This window comes from Sprattus sprattus, assembly GCF_963457725.1.
Source record: "Sprattus sprattus genome assembly, chromosome: 16".
NCBI classification, from domain to species: domain Eukaryota; kingdom Metazoa; phylum Chordata; class Actinopteri; order Clupeiformes; family Clupeidae; genus Sprattus; species Sprattus sprattus.
This window is the reverse complement of record NC_137914.1, coordinates 18,169,873-18,197,338: the sequence shown is the minus strand read 5'-3', so window position 1 is coordinate 18,197,338 and position 27,466 is coordinate 18,169,873. Positions and strand designations below refer to the sequence as shown.

The 27,466-nt window shown below is 44.9% G+C and overlaps 2 protein-coding genes across 3 annotated transcripts; one reads left to right on the top strand and one right to left on the bottom strand.

Annotated features, from left to right (window-relative positions):
• Window positions 1–209: 209 nt before the first annotated feature.
• Window positions 210–14,412, top strand: plekhn1 (pleckstrin homology domain containing, family N member 1). Its single transcript, XM_080854531.1, has 16 exons — window positions 210–474; window positions 2,588–2,678; window positions 2,785–2,946; window positions 4,213–4,293; window positions 4,768–4,858; window positions 6,807–6,940; window positions 7,394–7,546; window positions 8,786–8,866; window positions 8,983–9,058; window positions 9,264–9,409; window positions 9,559–9,711; window positions 10,453–10,701; window positions 10,953–11,123; window positions 11,546–11,767; window positions 12,101–12,161; window positions 13,561–14,412. The coding sequence occupies exons 1-16, from the start codon at window positions 401–403 to the stop codon at window positions 13,746–13,748; spliced, it is 2,133 nt and encodes a 710-aa protein (XP_080710657.1). The 5' UTR covers window positions 210–400; the 3' UTR covers window positions 13,749–14,412.
• A 2,007-nt stretch (window positions 14,413–16,419) lies between these two features.
• perm1a (PPARGC1 and ESRR induced regulator, muscle 1a) lies at window positions 16,420–24,087 on the bottom strand. Of its 2 annotated transcripts, XM_080854162.1 has the most exons (5): window positions 23,951–24,076; window positions 23,238–23,272; window positions 18,902–23,012; window positions 17,538–17,654; window positions 16,420–17,278 (listed from the first exon to the last, which is right to left on the bottom strand). In XM_080854162.1, exons 3-5 carry the CDS (start codon window positions 22,980–22,982, stop codon window positions 17,175–17,177), a joined length of 4,302 nt encoding a protein of 1,433 aa, XP_080710288.1. In that variant the 5' UTR covers window positions 22,983–23,012; window positions 23,238–23,272; window positions 23,951–24,076; the 3' UTR covers window positions 16,420–17,174. The 2 variants fall into 2 exon arrangements, with proteins under 2 accessions (XP_080710288.1, XP_080710287.1); XM_080854161.1 differs by lacking the exon at window positions 23,238–23,272 and having other exon boundaries at window positions 23,951–24,087.
• Between the last annotated feature and the right edge of the window lie 3,379 nt (window positions 24,088–27,466).

Genomic DNA, 27,466 nt, shown 5'->3' with positions numbered 1-27,466 from the left:
ATTTCTCTTTTTGGCTCCTGCCCTCACAGACACACACACACACACACACACACACACACACACACACACACACACACACACACACACACACACAGACATCTCTGAGCAAAGCCACACCCCCCTCTGGCTGCTGACACACTCCCAGAGGCAGGCTATACAACCCTGTGCAGGCAGCCTTCCCCTCTCAGTATCAGCCTCTCCTCGTTTGCGAGAGCACAGAGACAGAGACAGCCAGAGAGCCAAGGCTTGGATTACAACAGGACGTCACAGAGGGAATATTACACGCCTCGACTGAGACTTACACAGAGACAGACCACACTCACACACACACACACACACACACACACACACACACAGATACACGCCATTTCAAGGACCGAAGACTCACAGAGAGGCAAAAATGGGGAGCAGCATGTCATGTGTTCCCCAGCATAACTTCAGGTTTTCCAGCAAGAGCTTCATCCGCAGGAACAGGTAAGGGGCAGGGGCAGTCATGTTGGGTATTTCAGCTGGCCACATGGCTCCGGAGCTCCCAGGAGAGCTCACTCTATATCAGTCGGATAACTCAGTCCAATTCAGCTCTAGATTTTGATCTGAATGTTTGAAGCCTATTGGCCGGGTCTCCATGTGAGGATTTGTAGTGTACTATTTTCATTCATTCTGTACTGGTTCTAGTTTTATGGGGGCTGTCAGAGTAGTGTAGACGGGTGGCCTGGCTGAGAGGAATGTAGCTCTTGCCGTAGTAGTTGACATTCCCATGCGTATCCTGGCAGTCGTGGTGAAACGCTGGAACTCGAAGGGTGTTTATTTTCTGTGTGGTGTTTCTGTCTTTGCTGATGGCACCTCTGATTTCATTGTCCTATTGTGCTCTTAGGGCTTCACAGGCAAGAGAGTTTAGTAAAGCCGCTGTACAGTTTGCACACTTGGTGAACATTCCAGTAGTCGACCAGCTTCCGAGAACTAGCCCTGTCATGCTTTACCTAAGGGGAGTTGTCACTTCTGACACTGGTCAAACGGAGATGTGCTGAGAGATTGCTCTGTTAAATACTGTACCAAACGAGTAGAGAGATTTGACTTCCAAACTGTAGTATAGGGGAGGTTTTAAAGAGTTTTTCAGGCTGATTATGTTGACAATATCAGAAAGTGGACAACTGTAAAGTCTGAATATTGGTACGGATAAAAGCCGTTAAACTCTTTCCTGAAATAATAGTATTCTTTTGGCATAACTTCAGCATGAGAGGTAAAGAGTAATATCCCTGTGAATGTTTTTCTTTAACCGCCCTGTTCAGAGGTCATTGTGACTCCTGGGTTGTCTTTCTTAAGTTGTAATAGACACTCACTGCCAGTCTGTTAAAGTTTGAAATCTCCCTTTCACAGCGCCATGCTATTTTAAATGAAAACACAGGGCAGAAGTCCAACATGTAACTTGGACGTCTTTCTCACCTGCCCTCTCTCTTTCACAAAGGCAGGGTTGCACACAAAAACACACACAGACACTGAAGTGCACACACATACATTCACACACACTCACACGTACATTCATTTAGACACACACAATTACAGACACACACAGTGAAGTACACACAAACAGACACACACACATTTGAGTATTTGCGCACACACACACACACACGCACACCGACACACTGTGCGCACACACACACACGCACACACACACACACACACACACGCATACACACACACACACACCCACACACACACACACTGTGGGGGGTGCAGGTGAATTGCTCTTGTGCACAGAACAATGACATCAGTGTTCTTAGTTCCTGCCCGTTGCTGAGAGGACTTGCCTCCTCCGATTCTCTCCACCTTCCAGGCCAGGGCCTGTGCAATAAATGCCAACGTCAAACGTGGTGTTACTATATCACGAGCAGCTACCTGTCTATTAGAAGCATTCTTCTCTCATTGTTCGCATGGTTAGGATTCCAATGCGTTCATCACTAAACTAAAGAGAAAAGAATGCCTGGGATGTTTAACTGCATCGCCTGGTGTGAATGAGCCCAGTGTTGTTATGCTAATCGCATTCAAATGGAGACAGGAGGATAAAGAGATGGGAGCGATTCCGAACAGTCGCACTGGACTTCCTCCCTTATCAATGTGCAGGAAGGGCTTCATTATAGAGATCTGACACTAATGATTACAAATGGGGGTCACAGGGTGACAAGAGATGACATTCAAGCCTTATTTCACTAGACAAGCGTCGGATTTGAAACATAAACTCCATTGTTCTGCGGAGTTAAATGGCCAGAGTGGAGTGGGTGTGGTAACAGGATTCTCACAATGGCCGTCTTAACCAGTGTAGGAGGAGACAAGTCATATTTGGGTTGAATAGGAAGCTATTCAGTGTCAGAGGGATCTTCATACTGTCCAGCCCCCTGATCAGGCAGCTGACAGGCTTAATTGCTGTGTGCTTAGCCCCCTACTTCATGTTTGTATTTGCCCCCTGAGAAGCTCCTATGAATCACTCAAACCTGAAACTGTAATGGTGCCACAATGCTGCACTGAGCTAAAAAAAACCTACAGGGATGGCTTCATGCTAACAGATGCCTGGTTTGCCCCTATGCAGCAGCAAGCTGTTCCGCAAGAAGAACCCCCAAGAGGGCCAGGAGAAGTCCAACAGCATCATCAACATCCTCTGCACAGTTACCCCCAGAAAGGTAAATGCAAAGACTGTTTCTCCACTTGTTACCTAGGAATGACACTTTTAATGTGCTGTTTTTCAACGTGATGTGCATGTTTACAAACTCTCCTGACCAACCATAGGAGATGACACAGAAGGACCTCCAGTCGATAGATAAGATAAAATGGGACCCGCCATTCCCCTATGATCCCGCCAGCGGCTGGAAGAAGAGCAGCATCAACGTGAAGAACTATGGCCGCATGATCCACAGCTCTAAAGTGCGCTTCCGTTTCCTGCACTGCCAGGTAAGAGTCCACGTGTATCCACCTCCTGCGATACCTTACTCACCAATGTAATTACATTGTGATGAAATCCAGCTGCAACCACCTGAACATTCACTCGCTGTCACATTATTACTGATTGCACTTTTGTGGGTTTTCTCCTGGGCAGCGCAACAAGTTAGTCACCCTTTTTGTTCAAGCTCGAAACAAAACAAACAAGCGGGCACCGGATGCAGGTAGCTGTAAGAACCCAGTTTTCAAGGCCGCGTGACGGGGTGATTAATTGAGCAAGGGGTGTCAGAGCACGGGTGACCGTGGGTCGATGTTTGAACATGCCGGGGCCAGGAGGGTGTTGTGAAACTCAGCTGTGTTCTGAGAGCAGCCTCAGGGAGCGTGTCTCTGATGCACCGCATGATAGACAACGCTCAGTGCCTCTGGAGCGTGGGAATCCTTTATCTGTCTGATGCCTTCCACTGATGGTTAGAGAGGGGGAGTGAGAGAGAGAGAGACAGAGATAGAGAGAGAGAGAGAGAGAGAGAGAGAGAGAGAGAGAGAGAGAGAGAGAGAGAGAGAGGCAGAAAGAAAAAAACAAGTTTAATGTAAAAACCTGGCAGGTTGAAGTCATAGAGGGGAACATATTGTTTTGTTACTAGAACCATGACAATACAAGCAGGGAGGAAGTGTTTCCTAACACTAGCAGTACAAAGACTTGACATTGTTGGCCACCAAAAGGGCTCAGAGGTTGCGCTATCAGATGAAAGGAAGTGGGCTGCTACTCATAAATCACTGTCTGTCCCTTTCACTAGTATGCTTCATAGGATAGCATTCAGACTGAGGCATAATACACTCATAATCATTTCATAATTAATAAGTCAGTCACCTGACAACAAGGACATGTGCAGTCTTTAGGGAAATTAAAGTCACGTCTTCAGCGATAACATTGAAATGATAAAAATACACTCATATCTATGCATGCCAATTTTGCCTTGTGAGATTTAAAAATGATCAAAATGGGTGTGACATGGGTGGATACCTCAGCAGATTAATTGTATTTACTCAGTGTGTGTTTTTGTGTGTGTGTGTGTGTGTGTGTGTGTGTGTGTGTGTGTGTGTGTGTGTGTGTGTGTGTGTGTGTGTGTGTGTGTGTGTGTGTGTGTGTGTGTGTGTGTGTTTGGAGGGAATTGAGTGGACTAGGCAGAGTCAGCACAAAATACGCTTTGTCTAACGTGATTCTCTTTCTCTCTCTCTCTCTCTCTCTCTCTCTCTCTCTCTCTCTCTCCCTCCACACAGGATGTGCATGACTGTTTTCTGGACCTTTTTCAGACTCACCTCCACTTTTTGTCTAACAACGGCAGTGGACTCACCTACCAGGTGAGTCCTCAACTCAAACACTTAATCACCCTTTTTTATAGCCATATAGCACAGTGGAAGGGCAAGGCACAACCACAATTTAGGTCGTAAAAGACATGACTCAGACCCATGTCTGTGGGAAGTATGATCTCTGAATAATGTTGATGCAGCATACAATTGTGATCTCTCCCTGCCAACCCTTCCGTAGACTGTAAACACACTTTACAGTGCACCCGGTTTTATTGCAGTAGAGACATCAGTCCTTAATCACCGATTTAATATTTAAGTGTAGACAAACATTGTGCAATATGTCAAAAGATAGGTGGGAGGGTAGATTACTAGATTAATAAACTGCAGTGATTGCAGTTTATTGTGTCTGAATGAACTACCCGAATGACTGACTGTGTTTGGAATTACCAGACAGTACAGTAGAAAAATAAATCTTGAAACATTGGTTCAGTTTTGACCATTAGTATGTGTGTTTTGTGACTGTAGGGGACTCTCCCACTGAAAGAGCTCACCCTGCGCAAAGTGCCGAGCCGCAGCAGCTATAACCAACCACAGGAATTTGCCTTCCAGATAACTGGTAAGTAAGCCCTCCTGCTACGTGCAGGCACTGATCTGCTCATAGCCCGACAAGCGCTGCTTGTTCTGATTGATGCTGATAACACTGCGCTATCTGGATTACCAGCATGATTCAGTTTTGTTTATTTAAACACTGGCAAGGAAATAAATCCAAAGTGCTAATTTTAATCCCCAAACAGTCGCTTGGAAAAGAGGTTTAGCTTTCGAATTGGACCCTCAGTCTTGCTCTGACTTGCATTACTCAACAAGCAGTCAGTATCACTTGCTAGACCACAGTGTTGTCTTTTGCTAAGTCCTTGCGATCCCTTTCGTCCTCACAGTCTGAGCAGGGGGTAACCGAACTCAGGCTTAGATAGTCTAGATAGGAAGAGTATAAACTCAAAAGGCACGCTATTTACAACCTTAGCCGCTTCCTATGTTGAGACATTCCAGTGATTCAAAAAGTACCACGACCTTACTCACCCCTGCCCACCCCAAGACTAACTAGAGGAGCCTCCATTTGCCCGCGGTCAAAGAGGGGTGAAACTCTCCCTCAAGGCCCTCCTTGTTATTTGACAGGTGCACCCGAAGCCGCTCAGCTGTCGAGCGGAGCGGACACTGCTCAGGCCTCTCCATGTCATGGCGAAGCCATTATGCATTCCAAGGCTCGGGGCAGCTTCACAGCCCACTGTTTGCAGTTAATATTTGTCCTCCTGAGGGTTTTTCTTTTTTTCTTTGTGCACATGGTCAACCTGAAGTTTCTGGAGATTAAAAACAGGAATGTTTTAGATTGAGTAAGATGCTTTCACAGGTTGGATGAGAAGGAGCTCCATGTTCCACATTGTATTCCCAGGATGCCTGGTGAGACTAATATGTCAGGTCGGAATCTGTGTGAAAATTATGGGAAGACACACATTTCCTCATGCCTTGGAAGCCCTCCAGCTTTGTTTCTGTTTCAGTAATTCCCCCGGGGAAATATCCCTTTGGAACTGATGTGCAATAACTACCTGGCCATTACAAAACTGCTCTACAGCTTCCTCATCAACATGAAGAGTTATCAAAACGTTTAAAGTTATTTAAAAGAAACACACACAGAAGTGGAAAGGCCAACAGGCTACAGCCATAAAACATTTACAAGTTGTTAACGCGATATTAGTTCTCAGAGCGTTCGCCATATGGTTGGAAAAATGTCACCATAAAGGGCATTCTTTATCTACATCTAAAATTAAGAACGGTATGACAGGCCTCTCTCAACAAAGCAGGCCGACATACTTGTAAGAAAAGATAACACAGCACGGTGTAAGACTTTACCGTCAGTGACAAAGTTGGGCTGGCCGGGGAAAGATATCTGCACTGATAGCTCTGGTATTTGGGTTTGGGAGTTTCCAGGTCCTGCTTGTGAAGGCATTCAAGGTGTAGCTCCAATGCTAGAAACGTCAACTTTTCATTGTGTAATATGATGTTCTGTGAAGATTTCTTCAACGTTGACTCGTCATTTGTTACGTAACAAAAGTTAAAATATGTCACCCTATCATTATGTCTGTGGTATTTGACAGTTATATAAAATGATTAAGGTTAATAATCAGTCACACTGTATTTTGATTGTTCCCTATTCAGTTTACAGATGCTCACATTATAAACAATCTATCTGTTAAAACTACAACTTATGGTTAAGGTTAAGATAAGGGGTTGGCTTTGGTTGAAGTGATGTTCAGTGAACAATTAGAAAGACTGAACTGGAATTTCAACCAGCCATCTGTAAAGTCTCTGTAGGCGGAATATCCAAATGAAGTGTGAAATGGAGTCTTGGCTTTGTGTGCTAAACTTCTATGCGAGATGCCTGTCAGAAAAAGAAAGCAAAGTTAAGCTAAATCAAACAAACTGTCAACCGCACGGTAGGAGGCCCATGTGGCATGTTCCCCTCTGCGACCCCTTAACCCTGAGTCTGTGACCTCTGTGACCTTTTCTAGGTGTCAGCTTGAACCCCATCATCGTGTACTGCGCTAACCAGAAAGAGATGGACAACTGGTTCGGGCTCCTGAAAGAGCAGATTGAGGCTAACGGAGGAGCACCTATCACAGCTGAGACATACGCAGACTTAAAGGTAATGTGGAAAAAATATGCCTGTCACACCTTTGAACTGATTTATATGGGATGGAGAGAGGTTAGGACTAGTGAGTAGTTGTAATAACAGGAAGTGTTCACTTAAGCCGTGGTGAGTCATTTGGGTCAGTTGTCTTTGCCTGGGGATTTTTGCTGGGAGGGGCTGGGATTGGGTCAGTCCAGCAGCCACATCTGAAAAGGAAGTGTTTCCGCTCTCAGTCCACGCCCACCACGACTGCAACCGCAGAGGTTAACCAAACAAAAACTGGTTTTTAAACCGTTTTACTCAGGCTCAGCTTTCTTCAGAGACCTGTTGCAAGACATAGTGCACTTGAGTTCAAGATGCTTTCTTTGCCTTCTGACTTTCTATGGTCAAGTTACAAAAATATTGCAATCACGATTATGATTTATCTGTCATGCTGTTAATCGTGAAGCACCATTCTTCTGCCTTTAGGCCCAGAGCACAGAAGATGGCGGCGAGGGGAAAGAGGCGCTGAGGAACTCCATCAGCAACGAGCCCATCTACGAGTGGGAGGGCTCCCAGAGAGAAAGCCTGGGGAACATCGTCTTTGTGACCAAAGTCATGATACAGCACCTGCCCTGCCAGGTAAAACCAGATCCTAATCTGTTTCTGTGTGTGATTGTGCTTTCTCGAAATGGCAGATGATGCGTAAGAGCTTAGTCCTTAGTCAGCCACTGGTACTTCTACGTCACAGCGTTTGATTATTTGACAAGAGTTGAGTCATGTGTCTGGTCTCTTATGTGAGTATCGTGACCCCAAGACTTAAGGATTATTACTGTAACTTCCCAGTAGGGTATGACACATGGCTGTTATCAAACAGTTTGGAGTGTAAAGAGGGAAAGAAAAACAGGCACGTGAGCGATGCATATTTGACGTCAGCTTGCCAAGAGTATGATGTGTGTCTAAACAGTGTGTCTGGGGGAGGGTCCCAGACACCAACCACTCTCTGTTTCTCCTGTACACAGGAAAAATGAAAATTCCAAAGGGCTGTATAACGATGTTTTTTACCCCCCCAGACCACATTCTCATTGTTTATTGGCATTCCACTCTGTGAAAACAACAGACCACATAAGTACGGCCAAAATGGCTTCCGTTCTCGGAAACCTCTAAATACTTATTTGTAAAGGGAGTTGAAATAGTTTATCTTTGTGTGTATGTGTGTGTTTGTCTGTCTATGTATTGGTGTTGTGTGAGAAAGCGTGTAAGCTTGTGCAGAGGGTGTGTAAACCAGTTGCCTCGCTCACGTTGCTACTTGACTCACCTCACAGCTGTTTGTTGTCAGACACACCCACACAGGACTACAGGGCAGCACACCCCTCTCCCTGGGAGCATGGGAGCAATGCTGCATTTCTCATGGTCAAAGATATATCTCCACTTAGAGTTTAGACCCTTGGGGGACTCTTATCAATGCAAACATGATATGGACCAGGGCATGAGAATTCATTATGGCAACAAAAGGTTTTTTGTCATGTTCATGTGTGTAGGTGGAATCAATCAAACCTTGTCCACAACACTGTGAGCACCATTGTGTGCCTTTGTCATCCAATCAAACTGAGCTATAGGAACACCTATGATGTTATCTCCAATATATAACACTTGCACCTTTTGTTTATTAAGTGAACCTCTGTTTAATGTAAGCATGCTTTCATGGCATGATATTGGGCCTGCTCCTTTGGCATCACTCTCAACTGGTCCTAACTTGATCCTGGTGCTCTTCCAAAAATCTGCTACAAGCCTGTCATGAGAGAAACTCATCAGCATTCTCCCACAACGGTATCATGCTTGAAACAAACATTCACAAACATCTCTGTTTGTCTTCCACAGGAGAAAAGTGAGAGACTCCTGGTCATGTACCCCGACACACTGATCTTCTTGTCTGGGGAGAGTGAACGTCTTTTCTACAAGGTACAACCAAATCTCTCATGGCTTACAGAGTTGAGCTAATTTCAATGCACCATTAATTCCTCAAGGTATTTATTGCATTCGTGGCAATGTTTTAACATTCATGCTTTTTATTGCAGGGGAAACTTTCCCTGAACATGATCACAGTCACCACACCCTGTCAGGAGGTCAAGCCCAACACGTTCATGATCGAAGGTATGCAATATACTGGACAACATGGTCCTAAATATACCAAGACCAAACCTTCAGGTGATCAAACGAAACTCTGATGACGTGTTTCGGCACAGTATCTACTTTCTCAACCATGATGCAAAGCGCTATTTTAGAGACGGAGAGTCCCTTTTCCCTTTCTGTGTAAAGGCGCCTACGTGACGTACCCTCTTGTTGCTCTTGTTGCCAGGCAAGCTGATCAACCCCATTATCGTCTCGTGTCTGGACAAGATGGAGTTTCATGACTGGATCCAGCATTTCAAGTCTGCGGATGTGCCAATCGTAACCCCCCCTCCCCCCGTCTATGATATCATCTACACACCAACCCACAGAGAGGTACAGTACCATCCCTAAAACTCTGATGTAAAACCTCTTTCCTATCTCTCTTTTATGATGAAATATCTTATTGTGATCCATCTATAATGCCTGGTGTGGTGTAATGACTTTCTGAAGTTAAGACTGTGTGTACGCCCTGTCATTACCAGGCTCCAGAGTTTGACAGGTGGAGCGGCCACAGCCACAGCCACAGCCACGGCCCGGCTGAGCCGCTGAGGCACAATGGCCGGGGCTCCCACGAGCTGCCGTTTCCCAGCGGAGAGGATAATCCCCTGTCCCCCGGTTACATGGAGCCCCTCTGTGTGAGTTTAACATCTTATCTCGCCGCGATAACGAGAGGGCAGGAGAATGTGCTGATGCCCTGAAACAAGAAAGAGCCCAGGGAGTTCAGAGAACAAGCAGGCCCTTCTGTGCGTGTGTATGTGTGTGTGTGTGTGTACGTGAGGTCACGGTGGCCCGAGCTGTCTCCCTTTTCTTTTGAGTTCTTGGCATCAGAGGCTGTGTTTGTTTGTTTTTCTGATGAGAAGAGGTGCAGGACAGATTAGCAAGAAGCTGTGGAGTTAATCATTAACTGTGGTTCAGCCCGTGCCCTTTTTTTGTTCAGCTTTGTCACTGAATTCGGAGGAACACTTCAGCCCTTCATACTTGACAAACTCAAATATTATGATGAAACTGACTAACACCACACCAAAGTGAATGCCCATGATCCCTTTCAGATATCTGAGAGATGAAGTAATCAGTTGCGCCCACAATCACCACACCATTACCAGAATTGCAAAATCCCTTTGATGTTCTGTGGTTGTATCATATGGTGTCCTCCTTTTTTGTTGATTACACTGAAAGGGCGATACCAATTAATTCACGGCAGATGGACCCATGCCCAAAGCCATGTTTAGTAGGAGTAGGTTCTTATTATCCTGCAGGGTAGCACCAATTAAAGTGGCCTTCACCTTCACCTTCACCTTGTCCTGCCCTATCTGTTAAGCTGATGCTGTGCCCACCTGCACTAGCTCACAAGCCTCTCTGTTGTCCTATCCCCGCAGTATGCCTCCAGTCGGCCCCCTTCCACCGAGACGCAGTACTCCGCCCGCCTGGGTAGCCGTAGCAACAGCATTTCCTCTCACACCAGGCCTCACCCGGACCTCCGCCCGCTGTCCCTGCGGTACTCCTCGCCCCAGCGCTCCTCCCACCTCTACTCCGAGGTGATCCAGTCCCCCGTCTACAACATGCCCTACACCTCCGTCACCCGTAACTGCCCCCTCCAACGTGTCGAGAAGGCCCCCCTTATTAAGGTAAGTCCATGTCAGTTGTCATGTCAAATAACGCAGATGAACACTTTGCTTGAATCATTGCACTTGTGAAGACAGGATCCTTTTGAATCAAAAAGGTCATCACAGCTTTCAGTCTTTATTAGTAGTTTGTTATTTAATACGCTGGGAGTGGGAGAGGATTTACCCTTAAGACAGTGAAGAATGACACTTTAAAAGGCTCCGCTGAAATGTGAGACACTGTTTACTAAAGTGCTCCTCTCTTCTGTCCTCAGTCCAACAGCTGGAGCACGCCGCAGTCCTCCCTCAAGTTCCACCACCTCTCCAACCACCCCCAGCGCCACTCGGACATGTGTGCCCCCCCCAGAAAGCCCCTGTCGCCCCTGTACGATGACCCCCCCACGCCTGGCGGGTACCCCCCGTTGGGGAGCCATGTAAAGCCGACGGTAAGTGGGTCAGGACACCAGATCTGCACTCTCTTTTTACACTGCCGGCCCGCGGCCACCCAACACCCCAAGAACAGCGCCGGAGATCTGACGCGGGCTTCTCTCTTCGAGGGCCCCAGCGCCCCTGATTACTAATTGATTGATCCGCCTGCATAATTAAGAGCTCTCCCGTGCTGAAAGGTCGAGGGAACTGGGAGCATGATAGCCCCTCTGTTAATCCAGACGACACCCAACGACACCATCGTGCGCTTCTTCAGTAGCGTTATTTACAAAACACTGCACAAGCAGTTAATCTCAAACACCACATAAAAACACCACATAAAACGAAAGAATGTTTTTTTTCACATGTGCCATGTGATTCATAGGTTGATTCTTCATGTGACTGGCTCATGTGATGATCCTATTCCCTCTTTGTCTAACAGCAATCCTGGCGTAGCACCACTGAGCAGCAGTGCCCACCCCTGTTGCCCTCAAACTTCCGCCTCTGCACCCCTCCTCTGGGCAGGAGGACCAGGGCCAGCCTGGCACCGGAGCAGGAGGCGGGCAGCAGCCACTGGGGAAGCGAGCAGCGCGCTGATGCCGTCTCCAGACTCAAGATGCTACCCATGCCCAACACGGTGCCCGAGCACAGCAGCCTGCCACAGGTGAGGCCTCCCCTCGCCTTGGGTGGGTTTGCCCATTGCACTCAGATACACTGTACTCATGCAGAGCTAGGAAACGTTAGGCACAGAAACTGAATATCCTGCCAAGAATGTTCCTCCAACTTCTCTTAGGCAGCAGAACCTTACTCCTTACAGTAGCTACACCCCTGTGTTCTTCATGTTGCTAATTAGCAAATCCAAGCGGATGACATGGAATACCCAAGAGGGCTATTCTCTACCCGCCTCTGCTCCAGCAGACTGGCATAAGATCTTTTCAAGCAGGCTGCTATTAACTTTGCTAAGTAGACTCTTTGCTCTTTTGTCCTTTCTTCACAGCGAGGTTTCCCATCCCATGCTGCCATGGAGACCCAGCAGATCACATACGGCTACTCCCCAGGTAAGAATGCCAGGAATGTGACAGTTATAGTGTCAGAGTCACAATGGTGTATTCAACTGCTGTTAGACTCCAGTAATTCAATACACAGTGCACAAGTAGTATGACCACTTGAACACAAAAGCAAGTTCAAGAAGCCTCTGACTTAATAAAGTACAGGAAATAGGATATGGTACTATCAGGTTTTCCACCAGTCAGTGACTTGTTTTTTTTATTGGCATAATGGATGGTCACTTACTGTATGTTTGAGTAAACTTAATTCGCTCCTTCAGAAGAGACATACTTGTGGCATAGATCTCATGGGTAAATGAGTTGCCCAGTGGAAAGGATATCTGTGGTGACAATTCACAGAGCATGTGTGCAGAGCTCAGTCTAAGACACATAGAACAGCCAGGATAGTTTTAGAATGACCTTTATGGACACATGCGCATGTACGCAGACGCCGAAACAAACACCCACCCACAGAGATACTCACATGCTCACACACAATCACACACACACACACACAGATACTGTATGTACACACAAGTACACACATGTATACAGCATGCGGTAATGAAAGTCTTAGGGTGTCCAGAAGCTCTTTCTTGCTCTCTCTCTCTCTCCAACACGCACACACACACACACACACACACACACACACACACACACACACACACACACACACACACACACACACACACACACCACAGATACGCAGACTTAGTGGAAAGTGTGAGGGTGTAGTCTCCACCCCCCACCAATGAACATGAATCAGACCCCTCTGCCTCCGTGGTGGGGCAGGGCCGTGCGGTGGAGTGGCAGGTGTCTGTGTGAAATCGAGCCCCGGTCTCCACTCCGCTCCCTCCAGTGCCCTCCGCTCCGCAGTGAAATGCAGGTGTCGTTTGAGTGGAAGAGCAGTGAGGGACAGGATTACTCCCCCCCCCCCCAATGATTTAGAGAGCACAACTGCAGTAGCCCAGCCACTGCTGGCTCTGCCTCACATTCAAACATTAGAGTTCAGCAGACAGGGAGAAGCTCATGCTTCAGCAGACCTACAGTCAGTATTTGCACTAATCAAAGGCTGGATACAATGAGCTTTTCACTGTCACATACATGATGATGTTGTTATGTGATATGACAAAATTATGTCTGTAGAGCCAGAGATGTGTGTTTTTCACAATGCTGTGTGGGAAGGGAGGTTATTTTCATTTCACTTTTATTCTGACTGCAAAAGGTAGAAGGGATTAGCCCAGGCATGCCATATCACAGGTTTGGATGCCTTCGCAAAGAATGCCAAAAATGATCTGGAACAGGGCCAACCATCAATACTCAATCTTGGCAACATATAGTTTACTTGACACTGAAGTTATGAAGTTGAAGATGACAAGCCTGTCATATTTACTCTTTTCCACACCCACAGATGAAAATTGCTACCTTGAGCCTGTTGAGCCGGATGACCAGGAAATGGACTACGATAACATTTGGGAATATGACTGCAATAACGGGATGATTCAACCCCGGTCTGGAATTCTGCCACACCGGACAGTGACAGACTTCTGTGCCCCGGGGCTCAGCAGCACCATGGCAACACAGGCGAGATGGTCATAAAAAAAGCAACAATGAGCAGCCTCCCGTCTGGACTTGTGTTCGCATAGCACACTAATCCCAGCAGCCGGGCGTCCGCTCTGTCAAAGCACCAGCGTCCAGCTGCAAGGGCCCGCACTCTATCTCTCGGTCTGCCTGTGTTTCCCTTCAGACTCTTATCCAAACTCCAGTCTGTCAGTGCCAGCACATGTTGACTGCACGAACTCATCTTTCAAACTCTGTCATGTTTATGATGGGACACCTCAAGGCTGTACATTGACACGGGTGCCGCTGTGCTAAAAATGATTTTGCCGTAGTTCAACAGGTGTTGAAAATGTAAATACTCTTCCTGAGCGCTTGAGATGTTATTTTCTTTCTCAGTGATATTTGTCAGTGCACTGTTGTTATTCCTTTGTCTGGGGTTGTTTTCTTACGATTTGTAAAGATGGTTATTTATGAATATTGAACAGCAAGTATGCTGAGCCTTTTTTAAACTTTGTTATTTGATTATGTATTATATATTTGATATATGTAGACCCAATTAGACCCCACTGATGTCCTCTTCTTATCTGTAAAGATAGCATTCCTTTTACAGGCTACAACAGTTAGCTATTTATTGTGTTTACAAGACATTTCGACTGCCTATAAAAAAAAACTGTAGCATTTTGAATTTGTTACTCAAATGATGTTGATGTGTGGGTTGTTACTTAAGTTTGTTGTGTTTTCTATTTATTTTTTAATAAAAAATGTGTTTAAGTCATACACATTGTTCTGTTGTTGATATGACATTAGATGGACCTAATATTTCTTCACGCTTTTCTTAGCCAGTTGCACATCGACATGGGCATGTATCGCCATCTGTTGGTTAGCATTATTTATTGCAAGGCCTACCTGCAAAGTAGTCAAATAGATTTGCATTTATTGTTGCATTATCAGCTAAATCCAAATACTCTACTCAAACAAGGACTCTAACCATCATGCAATATTTTCCATATTATTATTAATATTATGTTTTGTCTTTACTATTACTATTTTTTTTGTCACAAATAAATATGATGTATGCTATTGTTTGAGTTAAGTGAAACTCCTTCTTTAAATGTTTCTAATGATTAGATAAACAAACAAATAGATATAGAATAGATACATTAAAAAAAAACAGAAAGCTGAGGTAAACTATATCTAAATTATTTAAGAAAATTGCATTGGCGGAGGGTAAGACGCTCACATACTAACCTAATCCACTCTGAATGCACTTATTTTTGGATTATAGCTTTTTGAAGCAGTAATAGGTAGATATGTTGCAAAACTAGCAAGCTAACTACATAAAAAGCATGAAAAAACCTTGCATCACCACCAACAGCCCAGTTGTTCACTGATAGAAGCTTGCCAACACAATAACTGGTGTCTTTTGGCAGTATAGCTGGCAATGTAATGTTGTGTAAGCTTTTTTTCCATTTTCGCCAGGTGTTCCAGCCCTGAACACAGATCAACATAGTGCATATCCTGGATGGCTAGTGGGAAAGACACAGGTGTTTATCTGTCCTTCACATGACCACATGCTATCAAAATTAATTTGAAAATGGTACCAAGACCAGTTGCCTATAAAACCATACCTCAAAAAGGTCAAATTGTTGCATAGTGTTGCTTCAATACACTGAGATAAGTGCTCTCAAACACAGAAGATCCTGTGGATCACTGACCTGAAATTTGGGATACTGTAGAGCAGTGGTCCCCAACCACCGGGCCGCGGCCCAGTACCGGTCCGTGAGGCATCTGTTACCGGGCCGCGCAGAAAGAATAAATAATTTATAGAATGTCCGCTGTATTCATTATTAGCGTCTGAAAGGTGTTTTATTTTGAAAGACGACTGGCTTTTCTAGGACGTAATATTCGCCTGTGCATCTTGTCACGTCAAGACGCTTGTCTCGTTCACGTGATACGTCACTCAAAAAATAGCGAAACTAGCGAAAATGAGTACAAAACTAAAATCTTTGGAGAGCTTCTTTGCAAAGGTGAAAAGGCCCACTAAGGAGCCAGAAGAGGAGCCTACGACCTCCAAAAAAGAAAGCTTATTTTAACAGACAATACCACGAGTCATACTTAAATTACGGGTTTATCGCAACAGTTGATTCTCACGCACCAAGTCCGCTCTGTATAATTTGTGGCGACAAGATAGCAAATAAACTAATGAAGCCTTCAAAACTGCTTCAGCACATGGAGACCAAACACTGATTCAGCGTTATGGTGAGTTGTATTTGTCATGCATTAACATTCGTAATACAATGGTGTTGGTCGCAAGTTAACGCCACTTCACGTTACTGTTAGCTTTTGTATATGAGTTTCTCCATTCTATCAAACTCGCGCTTGCCTCACGGGTATGAATATATGAATGGATGACATGACTAACAAGTGGTGGAAAATTACACCTTGAAGCCGGTCCGTGAAAAAAAATCCTACATTAAACCGGTCCGTGGTGCAAAAAAGGTTGGGGACCCCTGCTGTAGAGAGTGTTTCAGGTTAAAGTTTTTACCAGTCTTGTGTCGCCCTCTTCTGGAGAAACTTGGAAACTGTGTCACACCCCAAGGTTTGTTTTCGAACGAAAACAATAAACATAAACTTCAACTTCAACTCCATCAAAGAAATGTAGAGACCAGTACTATTTTTTTTTTTTAAAGATACATTTCCACAACATATACCTGATAAAATCAAGCAGCAACCTTATTTAATTTCTAATAATGAGGTATGCCACAGAACAAAAGCCTCCATATTAAGGTGCATGGTTCCTTGAGAAAACTTTCAATTTTCATAGAGGATACCATTTGCATCACATTACATTCTTTTACTCCTTCACTTTTACGCCTTCACAATCCTTCACCATAAGCTTAGTGCTTAGCGAATATTCTATACTCATTAAAGCAAATGAACCCTCCATAACACTTTCAATGAACATCCATGTCTATGAACACATACAGTACTAGAACTTTCTTCAGCAAGTACAAATATATATCCTCTTTTCTACAAAAATATACATCTTTCCATGGGATATGTATTTGGTCATTTTAAGTTTTGCAAGTGCATTAACTTGGCACATATATATGATACGTATATTCATATAATTTTTCCAGGCACTCAAAATTCTGAAGGAGATATGATATATCTCTCTTGCCTTAGTCACATTATAATTTCATTTCCAAACTGTGCTTAAATTATGATATACATGTGTAACACTATAAATGTAAGTACTATAAATGTAGTACATGCATATGTTTCCTACATACGTCATACCAAACAAACTGTTACACGGTTAGAGGGTATGACCTGCAAAAAAAAAATCCAATTCCGAGTCCAGTTGAGTGGATAAGAGCAGCGGGAGGTTGCCTGAAATGGAGCCTGGTACGGCCTGCGTGTGATGGGAGGCCGTGCTCCTGATAGGCAGTGGAACATGATTACTCAGGACTGGATCTGACGCAAGGCTTTGGCTCCGCTGGCATCATCCCTGACATATCTCCGCAAGTATCGGATAGCAGACAGAGCACTGATGTTGGCCAGTAGAACTGTGCAGATGTAGAAAGAAAAAGAAGAGTTAGTAAACCTGTTGTTGTGAAGAGCTGTTTGTACCACCCTACTTCTCATTAACTGGGAATGGAAAAATCACCATCCAAATCTTAAATCCAATTTGTAATTCATATTGTTATATACAATAGTTATACTGTATGGCTATGCTAGCCTCTGAGAGATTTAATTAAACGTCTAGACTAAACAGTGAGCGCTAAGGAGGCTTGAGGAAGGTATATCTACAGTAAAAACACATACCAGCTTTCCATGTGTCAGCACCTTGGGGGCTGGCAGACTTCAAGACCCAAGAGGCAAACGCAATGCAGACCAGACACATGTCTGACTGCCTGAAGGGAACCAGGGGGGCATCTATCCCTGGAAAAAACAAGAGGTGATAATTGAATGGAGGAACTCTCTGTAAGTAAATCATGTGTATAATTTTGCCCATTTACCTCTAATTGTAAATCACTATCTGTTAGAGTATTTCATCTTCAACACAGACAAAGCATGCCTTAAATGGATCAGAGGATCGAATCTAACTTACTAAATCATTGTCACACCAATCTCTGTTCATGGACATGCATATAGAAATACAGAGGTTGATGGCTCGGCATTCTAATCTGACTTCCAGGTATATTTCCCTATGGGAATCGTCCTACCCTCTGAAACTCTTCAGGCTGGGCCAAATTACAATGCCAGTGAACAGCTATGAGATGAGCTCCAGAGGACACTGGAGACACCCTGACATAAAGGATCTTGGAGATTATGTGGGCCGCGACCACAGAGGGTGCGGTGAGGGGATCTGGGAACAGATCAGTGGGATTTTCACAACAGCTGCACACTACCTCCCATCTGAGAGACAGACTTCCTGTGCTGAGACTCTGGGCCCCTGATTATGCCCTGCACCTGGGACCACATCCAGAGGCCCACTACAAGTGCTCCAGGCCACATAAACATAACCTTTTAGGTTTTGGCAAGCAACTGAACAAAGTCCACCCTTGAGAACTTGTATCAATACAAAGTGGAAAACATATCAGAGTTGTAGAAGAAGACCATGGCCAACAGGTCACTGAGAGACTGTAAGTAGTGGCTGGGAATTTGGTCTATTTTTACTTCCACCTCAAGATCAATGTGGGATTCGTTCCTGGCACACAGTGACTTGAAGGTGCTGGCCAAACAGGCAGTGGATGGACACTCACGTACTGCCATTCCTCTGGCACCAAACCCATGCACACTACGTGCTCAGAGTCACTATTCCCAGGGACCTAAACTGAATGAGTCAAGCGGAAACACAGTAGGGAAGAGGAAACAGAGAAGCGCACAGGCAAACATCAGATGCAAGGTGCTTGTGCTTATGTGAGAGGAAGCACAGTGACACCGTGATTGCTATATTGCACATGATTTCATTATTCAACACATCATAACAAATAATGTGACCAATGGCCAACAGCCCATTTATAAAGGTGATAGGTACCGGGGAAATACCCTGTTGCCATCACAAAGTATCAGCATTACTAGAGATCTGTTGCTGGGAATATGACTGAGATAATACGGGAAAGAGAGCAACTTGAGAACTCCATGCGTATGATACTTATGATGATGTGAAAAAAAGGGATCCTTACGGGGGTCTGCGAGAGCTGTTTCCAGCTCAAGACACCGCTGCTGTTCGGCCAGCTTCCTGAAGATGCGGCTCTCAAGGTCACACAACAGAGGGTCAGGGAAGGAGCCTATGACGTTGACTGGCTTGATCGGTCTTTTGCAGGTCTCCAGTGACCAGGGGGTAGGCTGATTGAAGGGGAATGCAAGGCCGGTGCGCCGCACCTTGCGTAGAGAAAGGGGGTTGGTCCAGAAAAAGGTGCTTTTGGAGTCACTGGCACTGGTTTCAGTGGAGCTGTGCAGAGCTGCTTCCTTGTGGTATCGGGACACCACGCGGATCGGAGGTGAGTGCTCTGGCTCCTCCTCCTCGTCTGACTGCGTCGGGGAGTCAGGGAAGAAATTGTCATACAGTTCGGGGAACTGATGGCTCCGGTTGGCTGAACGAGAACAGGAGAAAATGGGCAACATGTCACCTGTATCTGACCCTGCAGATCTCTCAGACTTTGGGATGAAGAGGTTGACTGCCTCAAACTCAGAGAAGAAGTGATCATAGGTCTCAGGGACGGAGGTGCCCTCAATGTGAGACGATATCAGGGTTTCTGTCTCTGAATCTGAGGATCCGGCATCGTCATTGCAAAAAAGAAATTCTATCATCTCTGAGAAGAAGAAGCCACGGCCATCCACTGACTCGTCATCAGAGAAATGCGCTGACGTGTCTATGTGGTAGAAAGGGTCTGGAGAGTCACCCTCCAGTGACATAAGGGACTGCACAGAGGCATTCCTCAGTATCTCTCTGAGAGGCTGATTCTCCAGGGCTCTGAGGTTCTGCACGCTGATGTTCTTATACATCTTCCTGAAGTACTGCTGCTCTGCGAAACGAGACTGAGGAATGGCCGTCTCTGTGCTGAGCACCACCACGTCGTCGGTCTCGGCACTGGCAAGGACAGAATCCGGGTCGCTAACCCACAAGACGTCGGCGGAGTTAGCCGTAGCCTCATCCCCCTCTTGCGTTGGAACCACTTCAGTTTGGAGTAGTGAGGGTTCCTCGTCGAAGTCAGACATGGTGGACATGTCACCGCTGGAGCGATCTGGCCTGGAGTCATCGACGTGTGTGAAGTAGCCGGAGTCCCTGGCATTTGAGGCCTCGGCGTAGTTGCCGTTGTCGGGCGAGGGGAGGATGCTTGGATGCTGGCCTTGGCTGACCAAGCGTAAGCGCAGGATGTCGTCAATGGTCAGTTTCTCCATCTCACCCCAGAAGGAAGACATGGCAAACACTGGGGGAGGCTCATGGGTGACTACATCCACATCCTTTTTCTCAAGTATGGCCACCTCACTTTCCTCTTCAGGAAAGGGTGCGGAGCGTATACTTGGGTCTTTATCTGTGTCAGGTCGGGACACTTCCCTGTTAAGAGTGGATTGTACTGAGACAGCCTTGCAGGGCTCTTTCACCACAGCATTTGTGGCAGCTGGGTACCTCTGGAACTCATTGTTGCCAGAATAATTACATTCTGTAGCAGGTTTGGTCGCAATGCTCATGTCATTGTGGGTGTCACTACCAGCGTTGTTAAATGCATTAGAGGAAGAATACACCACAACATCCTTATCAGTTGCACTAGACTTTGATAAATCACATAATGACTTGACGTCTGACCCAACCATTAAGTCCGTTTTTGTTGACTGTTGGTAAGACGTTTCGCTTTGCTTCTCTCTATACATTTGAGGCATGTCATCTCCCTCAGTGCTTGCCTCTTTGGAGGGTGAGTCATTACTAGGAGCAGGATCTTTGGGGTCTGTTGCAGCAGGATATGTAATGATCTGTTTGCTCCGGGTGTTATCAGGCCTCTGATCTGGCCCCTCAGCACTTTCCTCCTTCATTTGCATCTGTTTGTCACTGGTTGTTTCTCCCAGACCTGGAGAACATTCGGCAGTTGTTGGGACATTTAAATGTGCTGGCAGTGCACAGGGCTTGTTGTTGTTATCTACTAACGTTGTCTGAGCCTGCACTCCTAGAGCGTCCAATGGCATTGCCTGTGACACAGTGTCACTGATGGCGGGAGAGTCTTTGTTAGTAGGTTTCTGACTGAATTTCTCAGGTTGCACGCTTTTCAAAGTGTTTGCATTTCTGATACTATGACCGGCCATGGTGGCCTCTGTTGATGCTTTAGAAACATCAAATGAATTATCTTTATCACATGTAGGGCCCACTTGATTACTTTTTTCATTCCTCTTCAAGCCAGAATCTGAAATTGATTCTTGTAATTGTTCAGAATCATCAATTTTCTTAGTATGTTTGGGTCTGATGCCATTTTGTGGATTAGGTATCGATGCTGAATAATCCAGTGGGAGAGTTCTTCCTGAGTCTGGGGGTGATCGGATCTGTGCCAGTGGTGTTGGTGAATGACTTTGCCTTCCTTCCGCTTCCAACGCATTTAGAGAGAGCGGTAGATCTGTCTTTCTCTGAGTCTCTGGAGGCCTACGTGAAATCTTCAGTCCATTCTCAGGACTTGATCCTACTACATCAACACATGCATGAGAGACTGGCACCTGGTTAGATTTTTCTGCTTCCAACAACTGAATGCTGATTTGTTGCAAATTACCTGTCACTTTATCACCTTCACCCTCACTCTCGTCTCTTTTCGACACACTGTTAGTGAGCGTTGGGGACTCTATCTGCTCTTTGACATTTGCTGACATAGGTGTCTCAGGAGATTTACAGCTGTTTTTCACAAGTAACTCTACTGGTGATAATGGCTTATCGTAGCACATTCCATTGGCCATATCCGTGCTTCTGCCTCTTGGTTCCATCGTCTTCAAAGTTTGAGAATGACAGGCCCCTGGTGGCGCTACCTTAGGTAAGTCAACACCGTCAGCTTGGTTTCCAGCTGCAGATAACTCTCGTGGCCCTGTAATGCTTTCCCTCCATGTGCGTGAGTTTGCCTGTCCTGGCAAGTGATCTGAGAAGCTTTCAATCACGTGCTGGAGTGACAGCCGCTTATGATCGCTGCCTTTGTCGGCTATTTTGACTGTGCCAAAATCCCCGAACAGACGTGCCTCCCTGTCCATCTCTGCTCTGCGTTCATGTCTGTCCTCGTCTGATTCGCTAAGGTTGCCATGGAACTGACACTCGTGGATGTGCTCTGGATCCACAGGTTCCATGCTCATCCTCTTCTTCCTTCTCTTCTTCCTGCGCATGGTTGAAGCAGGAGACTGCCCCTGGCCTGGCAATGGTTCTCTCTGCTCTGAGTTCTTCCTAAGCACAGGCTGGCTGCACGTATCATCATCCCCCCGCACCATCTCTGTGCCATTCCTGCAGGTGGCCAAGTCTGAGCTCAAGGCTGCCCCAGTGTCAAATGACCCCAGATGGGCAGGCTGCACCTCCATCTCCATGGCAAAGTTATTATGGGATGTATCTCTTCTGTTGTAATCTTTCCATACATGTGATTTCTGTGGATTCATGGGCCACTCCTCACTGATTGCTAATTCCATGCTACGGGTATACCAATCTGTTGCAGTTTTGGACTGAATACCTGCGTACTTGGCAAAATGTCCAGAGTCTGTCTTAATCTTTGGCCTGACATCATCTGATCCTACGGCGTCTTGATCCTTTTTCACTCCGAGAGGACCCTTTGGCAGGTGACTGATTGGTGGATATTCATCATCCATGTTTATCCCGTTACTGCACAGATTGCCCTGGTCTCTCTTTACATTTCCTTTAGCAGTGGGGTGGTTTCTATGAGACTGCTCAGCAGTAGTCGCACTCCTCAGCCGCTCGAAAAACAGATTGACTGACTCAAGGTGCACATCGTCCTCACTGCCTGACAGCACGTAGTCTGGACTGCGCAGGCCATACCTGTTCAGGTACATCTCCACCGGTGACCCCTCACAGTCCGGGGGTCCATCAATTGGATCCGGGTCCGGCCGAACTATGTCTCTGCCCGGTCGTGGTGCCCTGTGTGAGAGGTGGCAGCTCAAGTCGTCAATGTCGCTCGTTCCGGAGTCATCCGGTCCAGCCAGCACTGGAGGAAGGAGATCGCACTCTTCACACTCCCGGAAGAAAGAGTCCCAGTCCTTCTCTGAGATGTGGACGCTGTACTCAATGTCATCCATGGTGAGGGAAGATTCTCTAGCCTCAATAGTCTGCAAGGTAACGATAAAAACATCAACGACATCAGAGGTGTGCATGTTTCAGGTTAACACATCATATTTCAATCTTCTATCACTTAGGTGTCTTTGTCACATGCATCATAGTCAGAAAATACAATACAATCTTTTTAGCATTAACATGCTCCTGTTTTGCAGAGTGCAACTCAACAATGGTAATTCTAAACTAAACAAAGTATGAACTAAACACCAGTAACTCACCTCTCAAACCCTCTGCTTGTACATGAAGACAAGAGCTAAAGTGAAACACATCATCAATTGGGGTGTCTGTCCTTATATATTATATGGCCTTGACATTATCACCCAGGTAGACCTATCATATGATAGGTCCTCATGTCTTCCAGATGACCAGCATGCCTTTGACTTGTACAGTCATCAGGTATGCAGTGCAAAAAAAAAAAAAAAACAGGGCTAAAGCTACCTGACTGCCTTTGACATACATATTGATATTGTGATATATTCATTTGAATATTGTAAATAATAAATATTGTTCATAAAATACTACAAGCACCTTCTATGTAAAAATAAGCATGCAAATCAGATATAATCTGTTGGCAACAATACTATTTATTAAACAATTGAACACTTCCATGTAATTATACAGTACTATTGTCAAATAAACAATTTTCTTGATTTGCCATTCATAGTAAAACTTTCATATAACCTGTCCACACTTTCATGTCATTTCTGTTCATTCATTATTCTGCTGATGTATCAATAGTGTTCATAAATAAATCTTTATTTCAGTGTTATTTTTTTAAAACAAACTTGTTGTCACAGCCAGACCTTTGACATGAATGTAGAGACAAAACATAAAGATATTGCTAACATATCCCATAAGGCCTATGCGTGTGATTGAGTAACTCTTTAAATGAATGATCATTCGTGCCTTCAAGTGCTGTCATGTGGCCTACCTGTAGATTCCTCTGCAGGTCTCCTGTTCCTCAGCCTCCTATCCAGCTTTAGCCCTGTACAGTGCGTTGGTAGAGCGCAACGTGTCCAGAGAGCGAGGCATGCTGTGTGTGTCCTTTCAAACTCGTCCTTGTGCGTGAGGAGAGAGTGGAGCATGGCGGACCGTATGATTCGTTATAAATAGAGCTGTTTCTAATCACGTATTACACGCCGCCTTCTCCACTCTGACACCCTCCGACAGAGGTATAGCGTTTCAGCACCCGAAATAGAGGCTCCATTGGAAAGGTACCTCATGTGATCATATTATAAGAAACAGTATACTGTTATTGTTTTAATGTGTCACAATTAAAGAAAGGTACCACACTGTGACTTTTTTGTTTGTTGTCAAAGATCTTTATTGAATGTCAAACCACACGAGACAGTCTCTGTGTCCTGAAAATATAAAATTTGACCATATTCTATTTTAGAAGCCCTGGCAACATGCACTCGAAGAAAGACCAGGGGGGGTCGGGTTACATCCTGGGGCAACTGGTGAGTTTCCAGAAGCTCCTGACAACAGCGGGATTCTCACGTGGGGACGGTCACACTGTATGAAGCATGTGGGTCACTCCCACCGTAATGACGTCTTTTAAATCCTTTCCCCCTTGAGCACAGTGCACAGTTTGAGAGGGTAAAGCAGGACATACTACTGTCTCTGACCGCCAGGACCTGAGGGAGCAGTGGAAGATCATTCTGGTAGAACCATCATACACTTTTTGTCACAATACATCTATGTCTAAAATACACAAGATACAAGATAGCTAGCCGGAGAAGATCGACTGCACTCATACCTTCTCTCTCTCTTCCTGCCCTGCACATCCTAATGAGTTTTTGTGAGTCGTGTTTGACTGACTTTGTGAGGATCCAATATCTGACTCAGAGATTCCAAACCAGTTAAGGACCGAGATTCGTTTAGAAACTTCAGTAGGGAATATCTCTTTACAGAAGAAACAAAACTACCTACTGTTATACTGTAGGTCAAATGGTTATTTTTTTAACATACATATGCGTTCAAATACATGTTCCCAATGTTTGGTTGCATGATGAAGTTACGCCAAACCTAGTACAACAACTAGATTAACAACTTGGGAAATACTGTTAGCAACCCAGGTTAAACGTATTGCCCTTGCACAATTTCTATTAAGCAATTCATTGCAATTTTGACAAAGGCTGTACAGTGTGCAGTCTGTCATGAGATAAAATTGAATAGAGAAAGAGTTTTCCTATTCATCCCATGGCAAACCTTGCGCTCCAGTCAAAGGGGAACTGTCTCAACAAGCCAGGCCGAGATGGCTTTAGGGCCATGTTTACACACACCAAGGGGACAATGGGATGATCAATTTGCCTTCATTAAGAAAATGTCATGATTTTGTTCATTAGGATACCAAGATAACAGATCAGCCAATTAGCTCCATTATAGACTTAACACAACTGTAAGCAAACATGGACATCTGTTCCAAATAACTCCACTGAAGGCTACATGGACGTGAAAAACAAGACCTCTGCTATTGCTCGGGGCCTGATCATACCAACTGGAAAAGGACATTGTTTTGGGGAAAAGGGATTGCAGACTAATCTTATAAGGGAGACAAAATGAAACTCTTAGGAGCACAAGCACCATTAAACACATACATAAATGTTTTACACATATGCAGGACCTCTTAGCCGACACATGGCCCTGACGATCAAAACTCAACAAATCAGTTTAAGAACACTGGGAATGATGATTACTCATTCCATTTAAGATATTAATACTTGGCCGACACGCTGTTGAATCAGTGGAGCGCTAACCTGACAATGAACAGAGGGAATTCCCACAGAGCTAGGTTACTGTCTGCCAGGCAAAAATGCACTCCAGGATCAAGAATGTGCAACAAACACTTCACCAGTGCAATAGATCTTTTATTCATCACCACTATGCAACTGATTTCCCTTACTATGGCTAATTATGGGAACACAGCCCAGCTAATTAACCCACAACCAGTTGGGCAGCATGCCCAGAGAGGTCTTACAGTATCAATTCATCAGGTTGTGTCTGCGAGACAGAATAAGACAGAGAGATAGAGAGAGAGAGAGAGAGAAAGAAAAAAAGGGGGGAGGGGGGTGAATGGAGGTGGGACGGGAGGCTTGTTTGACTGTTGTACCTACCTGAGGGCCCTCTTCAATGTGTGGGTGGGATTCTGTTTTCATCAAGGGGATTAGGCCTTTATGGAACAGTTTGGGATTAAGATCACAATCTGGTGGGCTACTTAATAGTGGCTAATGCGACAGTGTTTTCTCCTCATAATTGCGTTGTGTCAGCTCCGGCAATTCATTGTCGACTTGACAAATCCTGTAAATAGACACATTCAGTGTGGAGTGGCACAACATGGTATTTTTCAGGCCGGATTGGTGCCCAGTTGTACTCATGGGCATACAAAAGAGCGCTAGGGCATCTTTTGTGCAAAACAGGTGCTGGTGACACAAGCATCTTTACTGTGAGTGAGTGCTTTATCATTGGAATGCACTTCCCTGTGTTGGTAGAGGAATGCCAGGTTTGGACGTTCTCTAAATGTTTCAAGATTGAAGTGAATGCAAATTGAATTTGAAATGGATTTATTCATTAGAGGGCATAGATGCCTCATGTCTAAGGATACAACATTTTTTTTTTGTTCCAATCATCTGTGTTAAATTCATGAGAAAAGGCAAATGTGGAGAACAGATTGTAAGGTCATGTAAGGTCTGCCAAGCATAATTACTACCGTGTGTGGTCTTGACAATGTCAAAGTAGTTAAAATGGGATCTACATGTATTTCATATGCCTGGAAAAGTTCCCAAAGTGTTGCCTAAAAATGATGGTGTTAAGACAGCCGTGCGATTTAAACAGTAAGTGCTTATTATAGTGCTTATATGGTCATGTTTCCAGTCGCCTCTCATTTTCAGTTAATCGTTATGAGGCAATGGCTGAAGAAGAGTTACCCCGAATAATGGCTGGTTTAACATTGACTACAGTTTATAGGATTCTAGTACTTGACAGAGGTCACTAGAATAATGCTATGGTCAGATCACAATGCAGATCACCCTTTGGTGAGATTATACAGCCCTTACACACAAGCATACAGCACACAGTAGGCTTTTCGATGAATAAAACAGTATTTAATATGAGGTGACAGTCTTTAATTCTTGTGTGCAATAAACTACATCATTTACCCAGATCAAGGCAAAATGTTTGTCTTATGTCCATTTATTTAGTTTTAATTAGTGTTAAAAGGTGTTACCAAATTGTACCCATCCTCCATGCTTCAAGTGTAAAGAATGTTAATGATACTTAGATGACTTGCTTTGGAATCCTAAAAGTCAATGTCGATCAGTCTGCTGGTATAGTATATAAAGTATAAATGAAGGTACCCAAAAATGGTCTCACTGTTGAAAAATCTGAATATTCAGTTGGATGTATGATATTTATCCAATAACAACTAAAGAAACCCATAGAGAATGAG

Bases quoted from the DNA above. Each gene is read 5' to 3' on its own strand.
- plekhn1 (XM_080854531.1), top strand. From the start codon at position 401: ATGGGGAGCAGCATGTCATGTGTTCCCCAGCATAACTTCAGGTTTTCC. The intron at 475-2,587 runs GTAAGGGGCAGG...GCCCCTATGCAG, and splicing joins AGCTTCATCCGCAGGAACAG to CAGCAAGCTGTTCCGCAAGA. The intron at 4,859-6,806 runs GTAAGTAAGCCC...GACCTTTTCTAG, and splicing joins ATTTGCCTTCCAGATAACTG to GTGTCAGCTTGAACCCCATC.
- perm1a (XM_080854161.1), bottom strand. From the start codon at position 22,982: ATGGATGACATTGAGTACAGCGTCCACATCTCAGAGAAGGACTGGGAC. The intron at 17,655-18,901 runs GTAAGGATCCCT...TGTTTTTTCCAG, and splicing joins AACAGCTCTCGCAGACCCCC to GGATAGATGCCCCCCTGGTT. The intron at 17,279-17,537 runs GTATGTGTTTTT...ACATCTGCACAG, and splicing joins TGCTGACACATGGAAAGCTG to TTCTACTGGCCAACATCAGT.